Below are 27,355 nucleotides of genomic sequence, written 5' to 3'. Positions count from 1 at the left end.
TTTAAACAGTGCATCATTAGCAGAGCTATTAATGTATTGTCTCTGAAATATTCATTTATCTGAATAACATTTTTAATTTAAGATTTTTATACACATATATATCTAAGTGAGAGAATTCTAGGATGAAAAAGCACAGAAAAGCCTTTTGAGAGAGTACAATTTGAGACCTATTTATTTTCCTGAACTTATTTTTATACAAAACAAATTATAGATTGCATGGAGCTACTGAAGATCTGTTCTCAAATGTACAATGTACACTGTATTATAAATCCATGGCTAAAAAAAAAAAAAAACGAGTAAAAGTGTTGTGAACCCCAGATCTAGAATTCACATCAGAGCAATGTTTGAAATATTCCATGCTGGAAGTTTGTTTAAACTCAAACGACCACACTCTGTCCTAGAGCACTGGGGCATCCTTGTCTAATGGCTTATTACCAACCTCCCAGGGACTCACTGGCATGAAAAGCACTATATAAGCTTAGAGGGATTTTTTTTTTATTGCTCCATGTGTAGTTTAGATGTCATTTGCAGTTACTGTGTACTGATAATTTACTTCAAAAGAATGCTGATCGAGGCCTGAGGAAAAGATTGAGCTGTGTGCTAAAAAGAGGCAAAAGAATAAAGTACTGCTTTGCTGTTTCACTGAGGAAAAATTCACTGTGCTGGCTGCCAAATGCTCATTCCTAGTTTGAATTCAAAAGTGATCCTTTTAGCCTGTACAGATAAGAACAAAGTCAGATCATGCTTGTTTAAATATTTGTTGGTTTTTAATAAAACCATTTTTAAAGTTCTACTATACTTTAATATTTTTCAAGAGCCAGTAAAAAAAAAAACCTCTTCATTCACCTGGGAAGAGGGGAGTTTTGTATAACCATGCTTGCTTTTTGAGAATACAAACTAGAATACAACTGTCTTCAAACATGCCCTGAGAATAACTGTAAAAAGAAAAGGATGCTTCACAGTCCTCCATAGCTGACAAACAGTTTTGTTAGCTATGGTGCTTAGCCTGTTAAAGTCTGTTACAAGTGCTTTTTAAAAAGCCCGTGGCTAGGGCTGTGAGCGGTATCTAAAAACTTCGGATTGCTCAGTATTTGGGTGGTCTACATAAGACTTTTAAGAAGACCTGAGTATCAAATAAGTTCTCAGCAATTTCTGATTGCTTCAAGTGGGCACAAAATTACCAGAAGCATCAGATTTTGAAGTCTTTTGAAGTCTATCTCCTACAGTAAGTTTTGAATTTTTGACGTCTATCTCCCACAGTAAGTCTACTACAGGTTTATTTTGTTTATTGCTTTACCTTGTTGTAGAATTGGGGCTTTTCTTGACAATAAAATGTATTCCCTGTTGTTGGATACGAACAAATTCTGTCACCAGTACCAAGGACAGTCACAGTGCTTTTGACCGCACTGCTGGTCAAGGCTGCTAGAGCGCCCAGACTGATGTTCATGTGCTATATGGGTCCTAATGAAGTAACATTGCTCCCAGGAAGTGTGGGCATCATTCTCATGCCATACACTTGCCTTTCCTACTGCCAGACTTCAGAAGTAAATTTTTAAAGATAAAATAGCCTAAAGTTCTGGAGGGTATACTTCCTAGGCTGATTGACAAAGATGTGTTTAGGATAATGTTCATATATTGTCTAACACTGATGTTTGAAAAAAAAGTTAATTTCTTCTGGAAAGTCCTCTTCCTAACTAACCTGAAAAAAAAAACAGACCCGCTGAGAGGCCAGAGAGCTTGTTGTTTTTAAGAAAAAGATGTTATAGCTATAAAAACCTGATGTAATACAAGATCCATTCCCCAACCACACTCCCACAGTTTAAAATTTAAACCATAGACCTATGCAAAACAAAAATGAATAAATCAAAATGGTCATTGACTATAATTACGCTAAAGTAACTCATTGTTCAATTAATTTTTGGTATTGTTTTACTTTGAGTTGTTTAGTTACATGCTAGTTGTGCCTTATAGCTACATTTAGGGACCTCAGAAGTCCTGATCAGTTTTCTCTCCTTCTGTGAGATCTACTAGTTGTTCAGATCTTTGTAGTTAGGTCATCTATTTCATTCAAGTGTGAAGTGCCTAGATGTAAATGCTATATGCGTTCAAAGGAAGCTCCATGGTTCAAGGTCCTACAAAACCTCCTCCGGACAATTTTCTGTAAATCATTCCAGCCCAGTTGCATAAGCGTGTCTTTAGAAATCAAACTTTAGGCAACTTGGTTTGAAATGAATAGCCTAAGAGTAAAAACATTTACATTTTCATATCATCGTGTGCTATTGGAATTGGCTATTCGTAATTCTTCTGCTCTTAAAAAAACAAGCCAAAACAAACCAAAACTACACCAAATGATAAGATTTTCTTACTGGAAAAATTATCCATATATTTACTCAGACTTTATTATATGTTGTGTATTTCAGATGATGGAAAAATACATTGATCCTGTTAATATAAATTATGGCTCTAAAACATGTTAAAGTGTGTTGTCCTAATAAATGATGACTTATATGAAAAAAAAAAGGAAACAAAGAACTTGAGGGCTTTATTTAGATACAGTCTGTTATTGTAAATGATGCTGCCAATTTATTTATTTTTTAATAACCTTCAGCAATAGAAGATTATTGTGATAAATGATTCATATCATTGCAATATATACCTTTTAAAATTTCCATATCTGGCAACTAATAGGCACTTCTTGAAGGCTTCAATAGACTCCTCAGCCAGATAACATGACTGAAAGCTGCCTCATGATTAATTTCTTCTAAATGTGGTAATTATCATACTTTGAAGTAATGCCTGCAAAACACGCTTTCACAGAGAGTTAGTGGAAGCAGAGGATTAACCTAGAAATATTTCAGTTCAGAGCAACATATCACCCAAATAGAAATGTATTTTCCCCTGAATTTTTCAAGACTTTTTATTAGACTAGTCGGCAGTCATTTGCATTACCTTATCTCATATCAACTTTTTCACAGCAATTTAGAGAGCAACAGAAACTGAAGCAACTTTGTATTATTATCAGTAATGGGAGAGTCTTGGTTTTGCAAACTACTTATTTTGGCTTTTTCTGCCCTGAAGTATTTCTTGTATTAGTGTTTAAGAGCACAATTAATTTGTCATTCATATATGTTGTGGATATAAGCATTATCCAGCCTCTATTCTAGGCACACTATAGATCATTAGAGAGGATGTTTATTTCCTCATAGGCATCCATGGGAGAAACTCCTACCACTACTCTATGCATCTCTTTGCTTCCTATCTCCCAGGACCTCCATGAGCCATTTCTTAGTTGTGCAGGTGAGACTAGTGTAAAAGGTATGTAAGGCCATTATAAAAATGGCTGATTTTTGTAGTCAGACAAAAGCCCTGAGGTAGAATAGAACTAAGAATACAATGGAGAGAGAAGCTATCACTGAGTATTTCTGCCCACTTACATCTGCTTAGTAAAGATTAATAATATTGCCTCAGCCATCAGAAAAAAAAAAGTCCTACAAAAACGTGGCACAAAATGTCACCTTAACTGAAGACGAGGCTGAACAGTCTCTCTGCCAAGAAAGGCTGCTTGGCCATGCTGTATTTTGAGAGATCTGGATTATTTTAACTTTATTCAAATCAACCAGGGACACATTTTGCCTACTCTTATATGGTCCATATGTAGGATTGACTGAGTTTCTTCAGGTTCATAAGCTACTCCATGTTGGCTCAGTTTTGGTAAAAGTCCTATGTGTGCTGTTTTTCAAAAACATGAAAGAAATTAATTAGCTTGAACTCTAACTGAACATTGGGAACAGTTTGGAGAAGCAGGGATTTTTCCTCCAGGCTGGACTGGAGAGATGCCTCGGATTTTCTCTCTTCTCTTGAGCTGTAAATCTTCCATTTGTTTTGGCACGTGGGAAATAAGTGTCAGCTGGAGTTTTGGCTAGATGTTACATGGAGCCTTCCAAACCAAGCCTCAGTTGTATGATTCCTAGCAATAGTAGGAAGACAATACCTTTAGTTACATGTCTCCATTCTTAGGCTCCTAGCACATCTTCCCTTGCATTTCTGCAGCCTGATAATGTGCACATGGTGAGCAACCATGGCTCAGCTAGTACATGTAAGTTACAGTAACTCAGTTGCACATTGAACCTCACATATTACTTTACTGAAATTAAAGAAAAATGTTCACGTTCATACAGGTTTTGTTGCATTTACACTTAAGGTTAAATTAGTGAAACTGTACCATGAACTGATTCACTGCATCATTGAAATACACTTTGCAGCAATTAAGTTGTTTCACTTCTAAAGCACACATTGCAGTGTTTTATCTACCCATGTCCTTCCTAACTATGTTTTTATGCCTATGTGTTTTTATATCTTACAGATAAAAAAGAAGCTGCTGTGTCCAAAGAATTCAAAAGTAAGAAACTACTGTGCCATAGGTTATGATCTCTTTTATATGTCATGTAGTTTCAAACAGCATGTTTCAACAATCCAGAATAATAGTTATTGAACTGTTGAAAATACAAAGAAGAAAGTAGCTACATCATTTATAATTGGAAGATGACATGTTTAGACTTCAGCTGCCTCCTGCTTTCTAAATCCATTCTTATCCTGCTTCTAATTCCACACTCCTCTTTGTGACTGACAGTTTTGCCTTCCCCTCTTTTCTATCACTGTCTTAAAAAACCAAAGGTTTCATGGAGAAGGAAATGTCAAATGAGGTCTCAGCTGAATGTGCTCTTAGTAGCAGCAATTTTGGTAAATGGGGTGAGAAGACTGAGAGTCCAACACGCTGAGGACCACCAAATTTATCTTCACAAATGCAGAACAAGGGCCTTGCCTGTCTAGCTACTTCAGATTCAGACAGTGAGAAATTTCTGAGGCAGAAGAAAGGTAGGGGCTGGGCTCTCCTGCATAAATAAATGAAAAATGCTCTGAGAACGTAATATTGTTAACAAGGGAACTCTTATGCCTTTTCTACAAATTTGCAATCATCGATGCCTCAACACAGTAAGGACAGTAGGAGTGTTTCACTAGTAAGACTTCATCTGCTCAGATCTCTGTTCTGGAAGTACAGTATATAAGAAAAATTATGAAAACTATAGGGCTTCGAAATCTCAGACTCCCATATCCATATGGGATCTTTCCCAACCGGTATGGCAGAATAATCCCCTGTCATCCTCAGTTCTGCAGGAATTTATTAAAATATTTCTTTTGGTAATCAAGAAAAGCTTATACATTGGTTTCCTACTCACATTTTGCAGAAACACTGAATGAAAGATCCAATGGAGTTACTTTACAAGTAATGCCTACTAAAAACTACCTGTTTGCAAGCAGGTCTTAAAGGATCTGTTGATTTAGGCACTCTAATGGGAGAACTCGCAAGCAGCTGTCACAGCAAAACTTCCCAGTTTCATCGCATGACTGAAATCTGCAGGGTGAAATCTTGACCTGAAAGTTGTTCATATAAAGATGCAGAGTCATTAGCACTGAAGTAATATGTGAATTACAAACTAAAAAGCATATGCTCACAAAAGAAAGTTTAAAACATTTAGCACTTTTGCTTCAATGCTACTGAAAAGTTAAATAATAAATAAATAAATTGCAGAAGGTTTTGGTCAAAAATATCCTTAACTTTAAATGTTTTTCTTTCATTAAAATTGTTTCAGTTGCTCAGAAATTAAATATTTTAAATGAAAATAAAAATATTGGTAGAACAAAAAAAAATCGTAGCTTAATTTGTTTTCACAGATGTTAAGAACAAAAAGTAAAAAAAGTCTTGCTGGCCAGTAAGCTCTAGTTGAGAGCTCAGACAGGAATAAATGCAGGAGTCCCGCAGTTTTGTATTAAGTCCATCTTGTCACTTGTAGAATGTTTGTTGGGTTTCCTGGGTCTTCTATAAGAAAGCGGCACTCCAGGAAGTAATACTAAGTAAACTATTCAAGGTCTTCTACGTATTTCCCTCAAGGAGGGGTGAGCTCCCCAAGTAATTACAATGCTGTGATAATAACTAAGTTAGGATATAATTATCTGCTGCAGACTTTTAAATGGATGGAAACAAAACAATCCCACACATGCAAACTATATTTTGTTTTCATTCTGTTTCACAAGACAATCTGATGCATCTTTTATGAACTTCTCAAAAGACTGAAGGGGAAGAATTCAAAATTACATTCCTGATTTAGCCGTATTCTTTTTCTTTGTAATAACACAGTGACAGATGTGAAGGATTAACTAACATTTTTTTGGCATTCTGTAAATCAGATTGTGATTAAAATGATTAATTATTTCCTCTCACAACATGGAAATGTGAATTTTAAGTTAGAGGATCTTCTAGTCGATACTAAAAAATCCATTGTGAAAGTCAGTGGATTTTAGCTTCTCGGTATTTGTTAAATTATCATGGTTTAAGTACAGTCTGGTTTAGTAGTTCCTGATGATAAAAACAATTAACTAAACACTAGTAAAGAGTAAATAAATACAGTAGGCTAGTTAGGTTCTTCTATCCAGGGCTGAGATTCCCCAAGTTTTGTCGGGGCTGTGTATTCTGCAATGAAATGTCCCACCTCAGCAAAAAGAGGATGATTTCAGTGTTTCATGGAATCATAGAATAGTTTGGGTTGGAAGGGACATTTAAAGGTCATCTAGTCCAACCCCCCTGCAAGGACCAGAGACATCTTTAACTGGATGAGGTTGCTCAGAGCCCCGTCCAATCTGGCCTTGAATGTTTCCAAGGATGGGGCATCTACCACCTCTGTAGGTAACCCGTTCCAGTGTTTCATCACCCTGATTGTAAAAAATTATTTCCTTATGTCCAGTCTGAATCTACCTCCCTCTATTTTAAAACTATTACCCTCATCCTATCACAACAGGCCCTGCTGAAGAGTTTCTCCCCATCTTTCTTATAAGCCCCCTTTAGGTACTGAAAGGCCACTATAAGGTCTCCCCAGGACCTTCTCTTCTCTCGCCTGAACAGCCCTCTCAGTTTGAGAAGACCAAGAACAGAACTACAGTTAAATAACCTGAGAGGGCCTAGTTCTCTGCTAGAAAAAGCCAGGAGCTACTCTTTCAACTACAGGATTAAACATGAAATTGTTCTTCCAATGCTCCTCCATTCCTCAGGATGGAGAGAGATTCCTGGTGTAGCCATGTTTGTGAATGCACTTTGCAGAAGTGATTTCATCTTTTCTTATGAGGGAGAGATTCAGATTAGGAGAAAGGATGCCACCCTGAATATCTGTGGGATCCTAAGAAGTAATACTGCTGAATTCGTAGCAGTGAATCCTCACTAGCTGCAGTAGGCTGGTTCAAGACTTTCTGCTCTCGTAGCTGCAAGATCAAATGTGGAGGCTCCCAGCCCAGAGCTGCTGCCTGACTGGAGAGGCCATGCTCAAACCCCTCGATACTTGCTTTGTTCTGCTTTGCCAATAGATATTGAATTACTAGACAGAAAAGGCTAAGTGACTCAGTGCCTGACAGTAAGAGTTTACTAGCCCTTCGGCTGGCTAGTTGTTGATGTCTTTGAGTTTATTGAAGGCAACTCAGCTCTTTTCTCTTTGGGAAATCTCTTTGTCTAACTTTTCAGTGAAAAAAAAAATTGCTACAGGCTATATCTCATTGGAAACCTTTCCTCAGATTTCTGTGGTTTATTTAAGATATAATGCTTTGAGGTAATTGATTTAATTTGTCTCTCTTTTTTTTTTTTTTAAGAGCCAGCAAAAGCTCCTGCAGCCAAACCAGCTGCCAAAAAAGCAGCAGCACCAGGTAAAGGAGTAAAACGTTCACATTTAGTGTATTTCTTGTATTCTTGAACCAGTTTATTGCATCATAGCACCATCTGGTGGATTATACAAATGACACTCTTTCAGGGTTTTTTGTCTGTGCTAAATTATTGTGATAATGTGTATGTGAAACCTTTGCTAAGAACAAAAGCATTTTGCATTGATCTCTAACGTTATGGTTGCTTCCTCTCATGGCAGCTATGAGGTGTCATATTGGGCCATTCTGCAGGGCTTGAGATCCAAAAATGAATCAGAATGTAAAGACTCATTTAAAAAGCAATATTTACAGAAATTAGTTTCCATGTAAAGCTGTATTCTAGCTCTTCAAGAAGGGGATCTGATTTTTCAAAGTGCTGATCTCACAGTAGGTTTTACAAAAAGGGAGCTCTTCAATAATCATAAATATGCACTGAAAAGACAAGCAAACTTATTTAACATAAAATAATGGCACAAATTCATATCTGAATTTAGACTGGATTGTAAAAATCTACTGATTTTATGGATTTCTGATCTCTTTTGCTTCACAGTCATCTTCAAAAATGCCACATCACATTTCTGCTGAATTTAATAAAACCCAATATAATGAATAACAATCTAACTATTCAGGATATTTGTAGTTTTACTACAATTTAAGTAACTAACAAAAAAATCCAGGAATTCCAGTGAAAATGGATTTTACTCCACTCTAAAGTAGGGCGGCTGATGCTGCACCGGGCTCTGTGCTGTTGAGCTGTACTTAGTGTTGGCGTTGCTGGAGTGACCAGCCCACTCCTCCTGCTGCTTCTTGCCTCCAGCTGATCCCACTGTATGTGGCTGGATCTGTGTGGACCTGGGTTGTTTTTTTTTTTTGTTTTTGTTTTTTACTTTAAGATTGTTTTTTGGTTGTCTTTCTCTAATTCAGGCCTAATTCAAGTCTGTCTCAGAGATCTCCTCCACTGAATAAGGGAATAATAACTTGCATCAGTAGGGGAGCTTTGGAATTGGTCAAGGACCAGTGCAAGCCAGGAACATCTTCAATTGCCTTTACCACAATAGAACTTGCAGCCTGGAATTGCAGTTGATATAGGCCACCCTAGGGCATATTGTACAGCTGTATGAGGTACTGTGTGAAGCTGGCCTAAAAGGTGCCATTTCCCCACCAATGCTCCCAGGCCCAGTCTGCTGTGTTTGATGCCGTGTTCAGTTGTGCTAACACAACTGGGAGAACTGTGTAAAGCACACCATTGCCACGGCGTAGAGTTAAAAACTGTCATAGAAATGTGTGTGTGTGTGTGGCAGGGTGTCCAGTCTGGATCATTTCAGTAAGTCTGGCTCCACAAACATTCAAAGCCATGTAACTGACAATTTCTTAAGGCAGCTTTATTGCCAAAGTGTATTGTATAACTAGATCCTTAGATGTCTCGACGGTACACTGCAGAAATCGTTATGTTAGAACCATATGCTTATAATTAATTCATTCCACCTGTTTGCATCCAATATTTGTGTTCATTTTTGAAAAATATTCCAGTGAGTCTGCTTGTTGGCAAGAATGGTGGATGACATTACCCCGCTTAAGATAAAGAGAAGGAGAAAAACTGGCATGGTTTATTATGGAAAAATAAAATTAGTTTGTCTGTTCTGACACATTTCTACATAACTAGTTTGCCTTAAAAGTGATAAAGAGCAGTAGGCTTTGACTTCTACATTTTTGTTTCCCCTCCCCAAATGGCACTGTTCTCTGAAAATCAATTTACCCCCAGAATAACTCACCATAGCAAAATATTAAATATGCTTGTTTGGCAACATCATACCTAGACTACTGCCTATTAGTACAGTAAATTAAATACATTATCCAAGTTCATATTTCATTTTCTTCCACATATCTTATTACATCACAACCTGTACCCCAGAGTGCCTAAAGCTGAAGGTTTAGTCCTGTTAACAGACTGAACAGACTGAGAGCACAGCTGGTCATCTTCTAGCGCTTCTACATCACATATGTTCCTGGTCTTAATGTCATTGGTAAAGAAAACCCCGTGCACTATTTTTATCTCCATGTATTTATACGGAGAAAGCAAAGAAAGTGAATGTGGAATTTGGAAGTCTATGAGCTTCGGCGTCTGGAAACTGATGGCTCCTCGAGGAAACCAGCTTCAATGAATATGTATTACATGATTTTCAAAGTTGATATTTTCAAATGTAATGTTTTCTCTAAATGGAAAAAATTACCTCTCTAGCATCCATCTGACACAGAGCTAGAGAGAATAGATTTGGCTTTAAAGCAGAATAGTTTCACAGATACATGCAAGTGAATGGAGAAACCAGACCTGAGGATATTTCATTACACTAGTCTTCTTCAGTTACACTGTCTTATGATGTCCCCATCCCAAACCCCACTGCCACTTCCTTTTCTTTCACCGTGGTGCATCTCCTCCCCAGCTGTGCCAGCATGACAGCTCTGAGAGTGACCTAGCCTTACAAAATATCTGTCTATCCTTTTGTCCTGAGGAGGGGCACAGGTTTCTTTCACATGATTTCCTCAGGCACTCCGTGTGTACTGGACCCAGTGTGTTCTCTGGAGGTTTTCTTGGAGCTGAGGGTGTAGGTGCTGAGCACCTGTCTCATCCCACCATCCTCTGGCAGGACAGGTGGCAGGGAGTGAAATCTCTGGCACCACCCCCATCCCCATGGACTGGATTCCCCAGCACGCAGCAAGGAACCTCACACAGTCCCTTAGCTAGGGTCAGGGATGGGAACAGCTCCTCCGTGAGTCCCTCTCATGGGATAACCTCACATTATAGGCAACACCTTCTTTAAGCAACAGTGATAGTGCTTCCCACTGATGATTTGCCTGATTTAAAAATCAGATCTAACTCTTTCCAACACTGTAAAAATTAAATCCTAATTGCAGCTCAGAATTTCCTTGGAATGGTCTTGCAATTTTTATTTTAATTTTACAGTATGTTTAACAGATTTTGTGATGTCACTTAACTGCCTAATTGCTGATTTTAAATGCCTAATTTTTCCCATCTTCCTCTTCACATACACGCAAAAAAAAAAAAATCTTATTCTTTGCTCCCTTTGGGTTCATAAGAGAAACTCATTTTGAGCACCATTTCCCCCTTGAAAATCAATGAAATTTAGTTTGGACCCAGAAAGAATAAAATAAGTGTGACAGACAAATAGCCAATTTTAAGTGCTCGAATATCAGCTGCATCCAATCTCTCAAACCGTCTCTGTCAGTTGTGCTGGAATTATTATTTTACTATGCCTCTGATTTTTCTTCTTTTCACTGTTGTTAAGAAGTAGACAAAAAAAAATGGACATTATATAGGAAATGAGTTCATGAGGCAAGTACAGAGTAATAGAATGCTGAATAGAATACTGAAAAACCTGTTCAGTGCATCAGTTGAAGAAGTTCAGATCAGTCTGCCTAATGCAGAAAGAACTACTGGTTCTACTGGTAATGGGCAGTATTTACTTAACAGAAAAATGATTTTAATTCTTGGTTCAAGGTGAACAACAGCAGCTAAAATGGCAGCAGGGAAGAATCTTTGTACTTGCCATATGGTATAATCAGTGTTACTTTACTTAAAAAGGAAGAAATAACATAAAGTTTATGGGACAGCAGGTATGCTTTGAAATGGAGAAAAAGTTTATCAAGGAGCTGGGCCCATGGCTTGGCTTTTAATGATCACCTATAGGACACAAATACATAGAAAGAACGCTAAAATCATGTAAATGTTACAAAAGATTAACAAAATTCAGCACATCTATTGAACAATTTACCAACACAGTGGAACAGGCAAAATTATGATGGATTCTTTTTCGGGTTTCTCACAATCTCTCTCAGTGTTTCTTTCTCTTTCTCTCTCACCATATGCGGACATGGCCCTAGTAGAGTTTGTCATCCTGCAGCCTCTTCAGAACCTTATGTCTGAGTGCCTCTATGTGCCCTGACATTTCTCTTTATAAGCAGCCTATGCTCCTGGTCAGCACCTCTGAATGTATTTCTGTGGTATAGGTGCTACCAAGAAAATTTTTCTGGTAGCTGGAATAGTCTGATTAGTTTTCTAGTCCCTGAAGTTAACTCCCTCAGACTTTTTAATAATGTAAACACAGCCACTCTCAGGGTTTATTTTCTGGGTTTACAGTTTAACTCTTCAGGGACAAGCAACAGAGGTAACTTATTGCATGCATAAGGATAGGCTTTGCAATTTATTTCTGGATGAAATAAATCTTCACTCAGGTAGTAGGTGAATGTGCAGTGGTAAACAAAATAAAGAAACCCTACCTGTATCAATTCTGCCACTCAGGATCCTTGGGTTTAGGTTCAGGATGATTCTATAGTCCTTTTAAATCACAGAGGCTTTCCTTTCAGTCAGGGTTAGCATAATTCTTCCTCTCTCCCACCTTAACTCTTTGGGTAGTTAAATATTGTATCTTCTCTGACTTACTCAGTTTCTTTCTGGTTTTAAAGGGAGAGATACAGGCTTGGCTGTCTTTGCACAGTAGGTGGAAATGATCTGATCTCAGTCCCCAACAACCTGTAGAAGGACAGGAGAAACTGTCCTCACCTCTTTGTCCCAGAGAGCTCCTACCAGGCTTAGTGAAGCCTCACAGCTGACTCTGCTCCTGGTCTGCCAGGAATGCACTATACCCTCAGCAGCTAAAACCTCACTGCTACTGCAGTGGTCCATCACTCAGCCACTTCTTAATATCTGCAGGAATCTATTATGCGGATGGAAACGAATTCTGCAAATCATTCCAATCCACTGACATTTTCATCCCAGCTCAAGTCTGAGAAACTACTGCAGACTGAGAGATCTTAAATTGTCCGCAGGATTATGTAAGCAGGATCATTATCTAACTGAATGGGAAAGGAAAAAAAAAAATGGATTTTTGACTTATGTCACAATATATACCCTGAAAGGGGAAGAATTTTCCAATGTTAGAAGTTTTACTTTACAACCTTGAATTCTTTCAGGATTTCAGGATGAAATACAGGATTTATTTAAATAGAGCATGAAATAGCTTATTTTACACTAAGCTTTCTAATCTGAAATCCAGTTTTTATTTACCAATTTTAAAAATCTTTTTGAGTAAATGGCCCAGAATTCAGGATATTTTTGCTACTTTTGCTCGGGTGTTGAAATGCCCAGTCTCATAGCCTGGCATACTACTGTTGCATTTATACGTTACTTACAGTATCTTCTGCTTCAGCATCATAGAAAGCAAAAATAATTCCCTATCCTCCCTTTCACATCATAGTGAACTGTGAAGACACTTGTACTAAAAATGCAGCCTTGTTTCTTTCATTGTTACTAGATATGAAATGCCACAGTCCAGTCTATGCAATGCAGCGAAGTACTGTATTGTTGTATTGCAATGTAGCAAACTACTGTAGTTGTATTACTAACACAAAAATGGCATTACTTTAAAAGCAAGGCAGGGGGAGCAAGTTAACTACAAAAAAAAAAAAGAAATTATTTAATACATGAAAGTAACAATAATAAGAATAAAAGAGGGTCAAAGTTAAATGCTATTTAAAGATAAATCAGAGCTAAAAGGACTGTATGTGTCTGCTCTTTACATAAAAGGCATTTGAAGGTGTTTTGTTCTGAGGCTGGCAATCTTTCATGGCCCTGAAATTGTGTCATGATTTAAGTGCACTTTTGGCAAGAATTGGGCCCAATTTCAGCAAAGCACTTAACTCTGTCTTGAGTCAGCAAAGCATTTAAGCTCATGCTTTAGCTTTTTGGAATCCAGACTATCACATGTGCTATGTACCTGATTACCTTCCTAGGCATTAGTCTTTTAGAAGTGGTACCACCTTGGCTTTGCTAGAAAGGGAATAAGTGGGCCTCATCTTGATCATTGAGACCACTATGAAAATGCACTTGAATTTCAGGGAAGCAGTGCTGTGGACTAGAGTTTTCTATACCATAAAATTTATGATGTTCTTGAGTATGGCAGCGCTATATTTTAGAGAGCGCAAGTGGAAACACAATATGCTTCATAGTGATGTTTCTTAAATATGAATTTTCTCACATCATCATACAGGTCTACATCAACTACAGATTTGAAAGATCCTCTATTAAGAATTTACAGTCTAGTATCATAAGTATAAAACAAGTCATTACCAACACATAGTACCACTTTAGTCTGCAGAGTGCCACAAGTAATCTGATGGTTTTTCTCTTCTATAACAGCTCCTTGGAGCGCCCAAGTTTGGAGCTTTACGTATTTCAGAAACAGCAGTTCCTGGGTTTATTTCATGCATACGGTAGACTCCCTCCAGCATTTTATTGACTGTCTGAGCCGCACACTTCTAGTGCCTTCTGTCAGTGTCCTCCTTCACGAGGCTGCCTCTGCAAATACCCTCTGAGGAAGTTGCTTGTCCTGGTTAAGGCAGTCAAAGAAGCCTTTCAAAATATTTGACCACACGCGTGACCTTTGACTTGTGCTCTGAAAGCAAATTTACCAAAGCTTTTGCTCACTATTTCATTCTACCCTACTCCTTTGGGCTAACTGAAATCAGTACCCAGCTCTAAGTCAGCACCTACAGTCAGAGCTCTTGTACTAAGTTCTTTAACTTGAAATTAAATTTATTCCTTTAGGATCACATTGCATTAATTTTTAGGGTTTACTAATTTTGTTTCTGAATTAGCTAATTTAATCTGCACATCATGTTTTCCTAATGACAGGCAAAATCTAGAACTGGTATTTACTTCAAAGTTTTCTTTCCCTTCTGAAATGTCTGTTCCAGACTCATATTACAGAGCTTGAAACAGAAGTCCTTCCCTTGTCAAAAGAAGGTGGAGTATAACAAGTTAAACATGACAAAATAGTAATGGCTGAACTCCATCCAAACTATGACCACCCTCAGTGGGTACACACTTGTCATAAATCAATTACAAAGCAATATGACTTATTTTACCTCACAATGAGGGACTCTTAAGAAAACTTAATTTCTTTCACCTTGCTGTGGTCTATGAGCATGCACACAGCTGCAGCACTTCATCTCATGCTCAGTAATTTGTCATGTTGCTTGTGGCCCTCCTTTGAAAAGTTCCACCTGGAATGATGTAGACATGCCTCCCTAGAGGTGCTCCTGGTTCAACCACATGTGATTCAACACAGCATTTTTCTAAATACAATATAGTGTCCTTCTACTCATTGGGGATTGACTGGAAATACTCTGCATCTGAGCAGTTTAGTCATCTTAGTCCTCAAAGGCTGGACATACTCCTCAGATCCCTATTTAAAAGGAAATACATTTTAAGCTTTTTCACAGGTAAAGATCTACTGGCAGGCACCAGCTCTCTGCATTAAATAATCACAACATTTTTTTTAAATTACATTTTTTTTTTGCCAGCTGAGCCTTAGTCTGAGTGGCCATGCCAGTAATCCTGCAACTAGTGAAGTTAGTATGTTCTTGAAAGAAACCAGTGCTAGCAACAGGCACTAAGAACTGATCTTTTCACAAGGGCTGTGTTCATAACGTGTAAGGATTTCATAGAGTGCTGTTCATGGGTGGTACATCAGTTTTGAACACAGACAGTTCGCTAGTCAGAATTGTAGGGTTAACCTAATTTTGTTTTTAAGGATTCTAAATCAAAAAGATTTTTATTTCAAAGAGAAATCAGGCATCTGTGGTCCATGAATACATGTGCACTGTGTATTGGTTCTGTTCTTTCTGATGGGAAACCATAAGACCCACACCTTCCCCTTCTCATATGGCAAAAATCATGAAAGTGGGTTGTTTTCCCAGGAGTGATCAAATATACTCTATATTTACATAAGTATGTGCTTCAAGAGTGCTGACTTGAGCAACTGATTTGCCTGTGATTTGAGTCCTTGGGGAATGTTTTTCTTCTGATTGAAAGGAGCTCTGCCAGGCTGGCAGGACAAATATCAGAAACCTGCATTCTTTCCATTTCCTCCTTATGATGGTTCCTTTTCTCTATCTCAACTTTTGCAGTAACTAACAGAGCATTTTGAGCTCTGTAGAGGAAAAAGCACCTGTCTGTTTTCTGTGAGACAGCTTTGTCTTTGGCTTCAGTATAATTATACTGGAGCCTTGTGGAAAGAGGTGTTTGCTTTCGCTCTGTGTTAATGCAACCTGATGTTCTAAAAAGGGGTGATAGACTTTCTGCCCACTCAAGTAGGGGAAGATAGATCCCATCATCTTCAAAACAGAGTCTGAAATCTAAGAATGACTCTGGTTTCTAAGTCTCACATCCTAGGGACAGTGCTCAACGCATTTTGATAACTTTTTTTGTTGTTGTTTTTTTCTTTATTTTTATTTAGCTTGCTGATGAGCAAGGAAAGGTGTATTAGACTTGACTGAAGGTTTCTAGCAATCGATATTCAAATATGTCCACATAACCCAGAAAATCATGAACTGTTACAGCTATTCTAACTTCAAGAAGGTGGTTCGTTTTTTTTTTTGGTTGTGTAGACCTTCTGAGGAAAAGGCAGAGCCTGTTGACTCCTTTAAAACATAAACAGGGGTTCGCCAAAGTATGACCAGTTCAGCCTCTTCCACAAAAAGACTTGAATAGCAAAACTGGTAGATGGTGATGTGGGAGGATTTTGAAAACACAAGTGTCTAGCTTGCCTTTTCTGAGGACTGATCATGCTCACCCAAAATCAGGGACCTTGGCCAATTTGATTGTGTCTATCCTAATACTAGCTTCCTGTCTGAGTTTCAGTCATGTATCCAGAATGATGCATGAGCTGTATTAAACAAGAAATGAGCTCTATTAAAATGAGGCTAAGACCTTATTTACATAATCAGTAAAAGCAAGTGTTTGGATATGAGGCAGCATCTCCATCTCCCGCCTCCCATTTATTTATTTATTTACTCTGCTAAGCAAAATCACCGAAGTATTTAACCCTCCAATATAAAATGCTTAAACAAAAGCATACTCCTCTGCATAAAAATTGTTACATCTTTTGGTGGCTTCTACTTTATTCAGGGATCCTGAGACATTTCTCGGGGTAAAGACTTCCATCCTCAGTTTTAATGCCATTGTTTTCTGCCTGTGAAGAAAAGCTACAGACTCAATAGATTGGACTGAAAGCCTTGCATCCAGGCCTCTTTTCTTTCTTTTCTTTGCACAATGTTTTTCCCAAATATTTCCCAAATAGCAGAATTCTAATACAAAGATGTTAATACAGAGAATTGTCTCCTGTTTTCCTTTTCTTCACAAAAATCCAACAGAAAAAGTATTTGTTACCCCCCTTAAAAGACGTCTATTTATAGACAAGTAGGTATACGCGTGGCATGTTCTCACAAAGAGGTTTCCTTGATGTATCCTTATTCCAGAAAGAAATATATCTGTGCATTCCATTGTTTTTATAAATCAAAGCGTATGGTGGCAGTGAGTTTTTCTACATTGATCCAGTAAGTAGAATGGCAGTCAAATATAGCAGGACAAGTACTTCTTGGGAGCAGAACTGGAAAAATCTAGTTGGATGCAAAACTTTCTCATGTGGATTATCTCGGGTTTAATAACATGATTGAGCTCATATCACAAACTTTCCCTTCAACAGGAAGGACTAAAGGGGCCTTTTCTGTATCTAGCTCCTTATGTTCACAATATTCTTAATGAAAGGATATCTTGGAGAGCTTTACCACCCTGTCTCACTTGGTTTTAATTAACCAACATGATATGAAGGTCTGAGAAGGGAAATGACAGGCATAAAGTCTATAAAACCAAGATTACAAGACTGTAACACCAGGCTAGCTTTCTACTCTCTAAAGGTTTAAGTATCCAAGACACTGCATGGAATAAGACAACAGTAGGCTTTAATGAATATAAAACTAGGTCCATCAAAATAACTTGTGGCAGAAATTAAACAGCAGTACAGAAAACACTGGTTTTATGCAGCCATGGAGTGCAAACAGAATGGTGGTGGTTTTTTAATGTGTGGTGTGTACCACAGAACAGAAAATCCACTTGAAATGCCATTTATTTAAACTTTTTCTCAAACTGTGTAATTCCATATAAAATTTTTATTTTTCTTGAATACTTCATCAAAATGAATGGTTTATCTGAACTAGGAGATAACACGTGCACATACACACACATATATATTTGCACGCACAGCTACACAAATTAGGATGGGGTATAACGTTCTCTCCTGGCAGATGGCAGAGGGTCAAGTTTGTGACTATTCATCCTGGTAGTAAAGACTAAAGTGCACCACAGCAAATGTGGCAGATGCTCTTCAGCACCATTTGCACTTTAGGGAAGAATGTGGTTTAGGGAAGAGCTGCAGAGGCAGATTCAGGTTCTCCTCCGTCTCCCATCTGCATCACGGGTGTCTAGGAGTATGTCACTAGTAACCAAAAAAAAATATTTATACTGTTTTATGGGCAAGTTGTACTTAACTTTACCAATTTTCATAAAAAAGAAAAGCCATTTTTTCAAAGTATCAGAGCTTATAAAGATGGTGAAATGTCAAACTAAATCAAATCTCATTTCCATGCACGGTAGAAAAATAATACATTACCAGTAAAAGTTTCCTGAATCATTTTGTATAGTCTCATACGAACACAAAATTGGTTAAAGATAAAAAGAATTACAAATGTCATGGCAAATGCCTAATGTGTCTACATTTGGCAATATCCTCTCATGTGTCATACTACCTACTCATTAGTAACAAAAAAAAAAAAAAGAAAAAGAAAAAGAAATATATAAAAAAAGACATTGAGACCAAGCAATGATAACCTGTAGCAAAAAGGAAAGATCTAGGTCTCAACTTTACTGATGTTTATGGCTCATGTATTGAAAGGTTTCATTTCAATCCATTAAAATACCAGAACATGAATCACCTTAAATTTCATATAATGTCAGATTTCACCAGAATTATTTGATGTCAAATCCCATGTTAACAATTTTTTTTCTCTTTTCCCCATGGAAAGGATATATTTCACACACTTCTGGAAGTAAAACAACTACAAAAGAAGCTCTGTAGAACTACCTTAATGTTTGCAGTTTTGAAAAACAGGAAGTAAAGCTATATAAATGGAAAATTTTATACTTTGCAAAAACACTTGCTCAGTGTTGTTAATGTCATACTGTTCCCTGATCTCATGAGAGCTGACACATCTTAAAATTAGAGGGAAAAATAATTGCCTCAGAACTACTAAAGTCACAATTACATTTCCTTCAGTTTCCAGGAAGCAGTCCTGAGCAAGAGTGAAACAGGAAAAAAAAACTCCAAACCCAATCAAAATTCTCATTTCACAGAATGACTCCTAAAATATCTACATGAAATTGGATACTCTGAAGAGCACTTGGGCTACACGAAACTAAAGTTGCAGCTGTTGTTATGATTAAGCTAATTGAGTCAGCCAAACTACTGAGTCCTAAACTTCTGTCCTCTTACTTTTTGCTATGCTTCTTCTCCTTGACCTATACTAGGATTGCCACCCAAGGCAGGATGTCATTAAGAAAATATAACATTTATTCAGGCAATAAAGTCTTTAATGCCAACTCACCCTCTAGCTCCATCCTGTCTCCATATTACTGGGACAATCATATTCCTGGCTTATTGCTTTGACAACATCAACCTGCTTCATGACCATTTCTACCGAATCTGATGTCTCATATACAATAAAGCACCGATGATTCAAATACATGCATGTTATATAATAAATACATTAAATTGTGCTTTATATAACCATATTAAAGCTGGATCTCTGATTGAGTCAACTAGTCTTGATGCTTTAAAGTGTACATTTTGACTGAAAGATACTGCTTATGAAATTGTGATTAAATTCATACATATTTTTGGTAAAAACAAAAAATAAAAAAAAAATTATTGTATTTTTTTAAGGATTTAGAGTAAAACTTTATTTTAGAAACTACATTTTGCTTTAAAATATATATATAAGGTGGCTCCTTAGATAGATTTAGAAACTCAGTGACAAATTCATATTTTCTTTCAGATAGAACTACATGTGTTGCTAGAAACAGTCTTACTGGGAGTGGGAGTATGGAACAATGACATATTTTGTTTAAAACTTAGCACTTGTGGGTTTTTTTCATATTTCAGATCAGCTTGCCCTTTCTATTAGCAATTATTTGCATAGCTCTGCATGGAGTATACCTCTTTTAGATGTCCACTGTGCATTCAGTATTAATATTGATTATGAATTAATATTTAATGTTAATATTACTCATTAATATTATTTATCAACATATTTAATTTTCTATTCGCAGTTCTTGTTCCTTTTTGCTTATTCAATTCAAGGATAGCTCAAACTTAAGGATAAGCTTGCTTTTAGCGAGGGTACAACATTCAGAATCATTTTGAACGTGGAACTTTATATCTTGATTCTAGAGTGGAAATTGTTTAAACATTAATATTTCTCAACTGTATACCACAGCATTATTATAAATTTATCCTATAATAAGCATGGAGAAAATATCATCACCTGAAACCAGTAAGCGACAAGCACGTATTTAATAGAAACTGCCTTTATCTTGTAAACAGTCAGCTCAGATACTCTTGAATTTAGGTAATGGTCCTATGTAGATCCAAACCTGCACAGCAGAGCCTTTCCATATGCTGTTTAAAAGCAACTGCAGACATGATCTGCAGACAGCAAATGCTTATCTATTTTTTTGCTACAGTGAACGTCAGCCCTGGCTGGTAGCTCACACTCCGTTTCTGAGAGACAGGTTCAGTCTCTCCCTCTTCCCTCTGCTAGGCCGCCTACTCCTTTTCTGAGAGGGTTTTGAAGCACATCCTGGCAAGACGGAAAGAGCTGTTACAGAAACTACCATTAAAAACTTGTAAATCCCAGTCACAGTTTGCCAGAGCATACAGAGTTTAGGCAGACGAAGCTTTTCAGGTTCCAGATCTCATTTTGGTGATGAGCTCCTGTGGGCCATGGCTCCCCTCACACGGTGTATTCATGTAAAAGCATGGCCAGGACCCCCTCCCCTTCTCCATGCCTGTAGAGCGGGAGCAGCCGGAGGTAAGAGCTGGATGCTCTGCTTATTCTGCAGTGCCTCTGGTGAAGAAAGGCAAAGACCATCTCACAGGTGTCCTGAGGCACAGGCAGCTGGTTCACACACCTCCATTTAGACTATCCTGAAATAAAACTCCAGACATTTTAACCTACGCTGTTCGCATTATTAACAGCTAATCTGACTCTTTTTGCACATTCTGAAAACCACTGAAGAGACTGAGGACAACTATAAAGGTTTTATTTTGCCATGCAGGAAATTAGGGAAGGGCTCACGTGAACTGAGAGTCTAAAGGAATGAATGTGCCACATCGAACTGCTGCTAGTAACAGGAAAATTATTGTCCAGGGCAACTAAACAAAGCATTACAAGAAGAGAAAAGTATACTTGCTTCCTTTTTTTTTGTTTTTCAGAACCACACAAGAAAGAAAAAATGATGGAAACTGGTGAATATTCTCCCCTTTTAATCTTACTTTTCAACTATCCTAATGTTTTAAATTAATTCATGTCAGAAGTCAGTATTTACTTTTTGTCTGTTTGTTTTTACAGCCAAAACAGCAAAGAAAGAAGTAAAAGTACATGGTAAGACCTGTGCAAGACAGTAAGTTTTAGAGTCTCATTTATCTAGTTTCATTTTAAGTTAAGACAGGATTAGATAAAGGGACCAAAAAAAAAGTGAAGCCAGAGATAAAGATTTGCTGGTTTAATTAAAGATACTTGAGTAAAGGAGTGACTGTGGAGAAACCATGCAGCCATTTGGTCTTCTGGAACTGGGATCTAAAGAAATATTACTGAGAACAGTAATGAGAATTATTTTTATTTTTTTCAACCTTGAAAAGATTTACATTTTCAGGGAGGAAGGGGGCTTGCTTGAAGATCACAGTAATAAATGCAACAACTGAAGAACAAAACACAAAACAGGAGCTTCAGAGTGTGAAGGGGAGGAAAATTGTAGGTTGTTCTATTTTTCTTTTACCCTAAGCACTCATGCCCATGTATTTTATTGTTGTAGCTGGGTGCTCTTATTGCTCTCTGGAATCTACTTCTCCAGTTTATCCAAATTTGGGAGAGCATAAAGATTTTAAATTCTTTTTACAGCCAAGGCTGATGACTCATTCATCAGATGACTCTATTTTCTCAGATATAGATTCTGAGAAAAAATACCTACAGTAGACAATTTATAGAAAAATGACTATGTCCTTTTCCATAGCATAAAAACCTGTCACAGTGCTTCAGAATGGAGGTGTGAATAATGGAAAAAGAGAAATGTGGTATGTTGATTAATTTGGGTTTAGTTATCCCAATTATGAAGAATAACAAAATATACTGAAAAAAAAATACATTGAAGGAAGACTTTTGAAAGTGGATATTCCCCTCTATCAATATAAGAAGAGTTCTGTGCTTTGAGGTTTCAAGAAACTAAAAAAAAAAAAAAATCTTTAACTTCCCCAAAACACTGAAATCGGTAAAAGGAGATTTCTATCTATTCTGAAACTTGTTTTTACTCCTTCTCTCATCCTCATTACTTGAAAATAGTGAAGCTATTGAAGCTTCATATATACCTTACCTATTGATCTTGCTTTCTTGCTTTTTCATCTGCAGGTTAATTAGTCATCTGCCATGAGACTACCCAAGCAAACAATATATGTGTGTTTCAGTTTTCCTCTGCATAAAAAAAAAAAAAAAAAAGAATACCTGCTCTGCATAGATATGTAGCATATTGACCAAGGGAAGGGGTGTTAGGATCAATCCTAATTTATTAATGCACTTGCAAAATCTGTTTCCTGGAATGTTTTCTTTTCTTTTACAGCATCTGTGGAAACTGTGAAGTCAAAAGGTAGGAAACTTTATTTTGTTTTTAAAATTGAAATAGAAGAATGCTGTGGTTGACTCTACTGCTAATGAAAAAGCTTATTGTGATAAAACTGCTAACAGGTGTGACTTATATAAAACAAAGTAGACCTTATAAATTATAATGGCTCCTTCTTTGCAGCACCTCAAAGCACCTCTAGAAAACAGGTGGTTTTGTCCATAGACTAACAAACAGTAATTCTCCAACTATATCAAATTCAGTTTCTAACCCTTATTCAAACCATAAGTCTTTTGTGAAAGGCAGAACAGAGAAGTAACCAATCTTCTACAGAGACATGACACAAAGAGTAATATTACCCTTTTTGCCATTCTAGCTGCAGCACAAATCCAGTGACTGGACAGCAGTTTTCTTTACTGAGTCCAGGAAGTTTTACAGGGAGGTTTAGTGAAAGGGGTTTTGCCTTCCCTTCATATATGAATTGTCAATGTGAGAAGGTGGGAGGTGTGGGAGCACCAGTGCTTGCTCCAAAGGTTGCTCCTTTTCAGAAGGCACAGGAACTGGGACTGGTGAGAAACTTCAAGGGCTTAAGTTCAAGCTGACCAAATATTTAAAATTGTTTGTGTCAGTGTCTGAGCTGGCTTTTTACATACATACAATGCAAGATACTAGCTCTGAATCGCATTCAAGAACATTACAGATGCTAGTTTTATCCTATACACAAATGGAAAATGGGATGACAAGTTAGAAACTGCGCTTCACTCTCAGTCCATGTTTATTCATACCAATGACCACCTTGCCTTACAGACATTCTCTTTCAAAAAAAAAAAAAAAAAGGGACTGCACATATCAACTACTCAGACTTGTGAATTGTCATCTCCAAGCTGTCCACCACAAGTCAAAGGCAGGGAAATGAGAATTTCTAGATTTTAATACCCTGCTATCATTCAAGAATCTTGCTTTACCTTAGAGTTAATCTCTGAAGCCTCATTCACATCAACCGGTAAATACTGACACAAGTAGTCAGACTGAATTGCAAGGCAGTAGAGTGCTCTTCTGGAGCGTGAGGATGAGCTGCAGAACTGCAGCTGTGGAGATTAATGTAAGGAAATCAAAGCTGATACATTATTCCCTTTATTGGATGTTTTTAAGTTCCCTGCTTCATGGGCTAGATTCATAATGCTGTCATTGCTCTGCAGCTAATTGCATTGAGCAAAACAGAAACCAGAGTAATTTAGTCATTTGTTCTCTTTATACTCCCACCAGAGAAAACAGAGAACCTAAAGGGGAAAAAAAAAAAAAGTACGTTGAATAAAGTTTTTGCATTTTTAGCAAATTCTAGACAGCCAAAGCAGAAAATAAAGGTGGTCTTGCTGCTATGGGGTGACTGAATACAGCTTTCCCCTATTACTTGAAACCTCTGAGCAAATCTTTTTGATACATTATTATTTTTTCTGCAATGCTCTACTATGCATATGAAATCAACATGTCAACATCTGTGAATCCATTGCTGCCCAGCCTGTGTCCATCAGGGTCTGAAAATAAATGAAGCAGTTGTTTCCTGCATAATTAAGTCCCTTTCTGCAAACTTAAAGTTTTCTTCAGCCACTACTGGGAAAGGTTGTCATATACCTTCTGAAATGGTTATTCTCACTGATTATATTTATCCTTTAAGAGTTGTAACTACCCTTATTATTTACCTATTAAGAGTTATTTTGTTTAGGTCACTTGTAAAGTTTATAAACAGACCTAGCTGGGGTTTTGAAACAACAGAACTTTTACCTCTATGCTGTGTTGCTCCGAGTAGCCTCAAATCTTTATTGAATATCATATTTCGTATTTATTTAGATAAGAAGCAAACATTTGTGTAAGCAACAGGTCTTCATCATGTCACCAGCATTTTGCAGGATGGAAGCAAACCCTTCTTTATGAGTTATTACATTAAGGGGCACTTGAAAAAATTTTATAGGGAGTTCACAGTTCACTAAGGACAAATGGACATTGTAGGTTTCTACTACATAAAACAGGAATAATTCTGTTATTTCTGTTGAAAAAAAAGAGCAATCTCACAACTGAAAATGTTGGTCTCAGCCTTCTCAGTTTTACTGTAGGATCAGCCTAATGCTGAACCCAAAATTATTCTCCAGTATTTAAGTAACAGTTTTGTTTTAATCAGTCACCAATTCCCATTGAACAGAAAAAAAACTCTGGAGTAATAGTTAATTTCTGAAAAATTACTTGTTAACAAGTGATCTAAATTTAACTTTATGTTGCCAGTTTTGAAACTCAAATATAGCCTGTATTCCAGGGGAAAATTATGTTTATATTAAAATGTTACAGCTGTTCCTTTTGCCTTTTACTAAGAATCTCAAAGGAATGCTCTTATTTTCTTCTAACTACTTATTTTTTTATGATAACAGACAAATTCTTATAGTCTTTAACAGTTATACCTTTCACTAAGTCTAAACAAAGCCATTGCTTTTTGATCTGCATTTGTTTATTCTTTACTGCTGTTCTTTATTTACTTGTTTCCCATTTTTTAATCCATTTAGATTTAGCAGCTCTCTGGGTGCAACGTAGTTAGCAAAATGTAAGCATAATTAGGGAACACAAACAGTCCTGTTCTGAAAACAAGCAAGGCTTTTGATGAAATTCTCTTACTTGGTAATTAAAAAAAAAAAAAATTAATCTACTGGCATAGAAGGAGGTCTGGGCCATTCCCACTAGCTTGTACTGCTGATGAGCTATCAAGATCATATGAAGCTTTGTTGCATTTTCTCATGAAAGGTTCTGTAATGCCACTATGTCAGGGAATTTTTTTCATTCCTCCACATAACAGAACAGTTCCTAAACCATAATAGACACTTCTTAGGTTCATGATTTCTTGATATTAGTGATGTCATGATGAGGAGCTCCTGCCTTTGACCTCAGGGTTCAGTGAGTGAAGTGTTTGTTGTCTCCAGTCACAGTGATTTCTTTTAGCTTTCCTTCACATCGAGTAAACATCTCAAAATAGCTTTAAAATCAGTGACATTTTGGAATGCATATTTCTCATATGGATGTTAGTTACACAACCTGACTCTTTTGGGATAAAAATATTCTGACAAATTTGATTGTAGCCTACAACTATCAAGACTACAGAAATATTTGACTGATGAATTGCTCTCCTGGCTACTTTCAGCACAAAGCAATGTCTGCTAAGCTCTCTCTCCTTTGATTCCAAACACCTTGTGATGGTATCAGAGAAAAAATTACCATAGAAATCACTAATTTGATCTACATTATGTCAATATAAATGGAAGTCCAGACTGCATTTACATCATCTATTTTTTCAACTATAATTTATTGAAAATACGGATTATTGATAAATTTCTACTTTTGCTTTTACGTGCATTCATTTTTTTTATATTATTGCAGGCAGGTTTTCTTCATGGTTTAGGTTTGGTTTTCTGGGTTTGTTTTTTTGGGGGGTTTTTTGGTTTTTTAACGCCTGATGTTCTGCTGCTGAGAAGAAAATTTTAATACATTATAATACATCCATGCTACTTAAATCACATGGCTAAAGGATCAGCTTTTCAAATCGAGAACACTTGCAATGAGACCATTTTTTACAAAGAGATCATCTTTCAGGCTGCTTTGAAAGTGGCAAGAACTTTGAAAATGCTCAGTAGAAGGAATGACATCTTGAGCAGAAAACTCATCCCTGTTCTAATACAAAAAACCCAAAACCTCCTTTGGAGTCCTATTCCAAACACAACTCTGTATGTGCAGGCTTTCTATTTATACAGACTGTTAAAATGACACCTATTACCTTGATGATAAAAGACCTCTCAGCGTCACCAAAGTAGCTCACACCTCCCTTCTCAAAAAAAACAAAGGAAATAATGCAATATCCTCTTTGTACTTCCAGATACTACTCTGCCGTGTCCAGACGATGCTACTTGGCTGTTCCCAAAAGTTACTAAAGCTCTGATCTGTCTCAGCAAATTCTTCTTTACAAACACTCACTCACAGAAGCATTGTGGCATTACCAAATGCACTGATAGTCAGAATACTGTTATTAGTACTAGTTGTTATCTTTAAATAACAGCTTCAGTGCTTCTCAAGGATGGCTGGTTCTTTCATTACAACAGCACTCATGGTCTACCATCGCCACAGGAATTTGATTACTCTAAATACTTGATCTCAGAAAGCTGTGTTGCTCTTCTAGCCTGCAGTTCAGTATCCAGAAAATACTTCTGATTTTTATTCCATCAGTATTCTGATTTTCAGAAACTGAACAAACCAAAGTTCTTTTGGTTTTAGCTAAAAAGAATAAACATGTTTCAGAGATAACAACTGTTCTCAAGAATTCATTTTGTTCTTATCACAGCTGCTTTTGCAGCTTTAGATGTTAAAAATAAATTTTTGAACCTGTATGGGACTGGTTTCCGGTGCCCCTTTTCATATCCTTTTTTCCATATTAATATAAGCTTATTCTTCAAGATGTTGACCACTTCAACAAGATTTTTAGAAGCACTGTGATATTGGTTTGATCAGTGTCAGGGCTCAATGTCGAGTTTCATCTAGGTATCTGGGTGTCTCTTTATAGCTGATTTTGGCCTAAGTAACATGGATGTTAATAGCAGAGATCTACATTCAAATATGAATGGACTTTGCTCCTCTGACTTTCTCTATGTCCAGTAACACAAATACAAAATTAGTTACTTAGATAGAAACAGAGTATTTGCTTGGGTTTTTTTTTTTGTGGATCCAGTCAGTTACCCTTTCAGTCTGACTTGATTTTCAGGCAAAATGAAGATTGCCTTCAAT

General features: G+C 37.0%; 1 protein-coding gene across 12 annotated transcripts in view; it reads left to right on the top strand.

Moving 5' to 3' along the window:
• Positions 1-27,355, top strand: part of TRDN (triadin) — a 232,438-nt gene that overhangs the window by 128,370 nt on the left and 76,713 nt on the right. For 10 of the 12 annotated variants that reach the window (XM_086744402.1, XM_086744409.1, XM_086744408.1 and 7 more), the window contains 5 exons: positions 4,364-4,399; positions 7,693-7,746; positions 21,147-21,179; positions 21,283-21,315; positions 22,544-22,570. In XM_086744402.1, the coding sequence (XP_086600528.1) occupies positions 4,364-4,399; positions 7,693-7,746; positions 21,147-21,179; positions 21,283-21,315; positions 22,544-22,570 (183 nt within the window). The remainder of the gene's footprint in view (positions 1-4,363; positions 4,400-7,692; positions 7,747-21,146; positions 21,180-21,282; positions 21,316-22,543; positions 22,571-27,355) is intronic. The other 2 variants (XM_086744412.1, XM_086744411.1) reach the window with 1 other exon arrangement.

Source organism: Chlamydotis macqueenii, chromosome 3 (assembly GCF_036417535.1).
Source record: "Chlamydotis macqueenii isolate bChlMac1 chromosome 3, bChlMac1.mat, whole genome shotgun sequence".
Taxonomy (NCBI): Eukaryota; Metazoa; Chordata; class Aves; order Otidiformes; family Otididae; genus Chlamydotis; species Chlamydotis macqueenii.
Note: the sequence above shows the minus strand (reverse complement) of the source record. Positions and strands in the feature narration are given on the sequence as shown.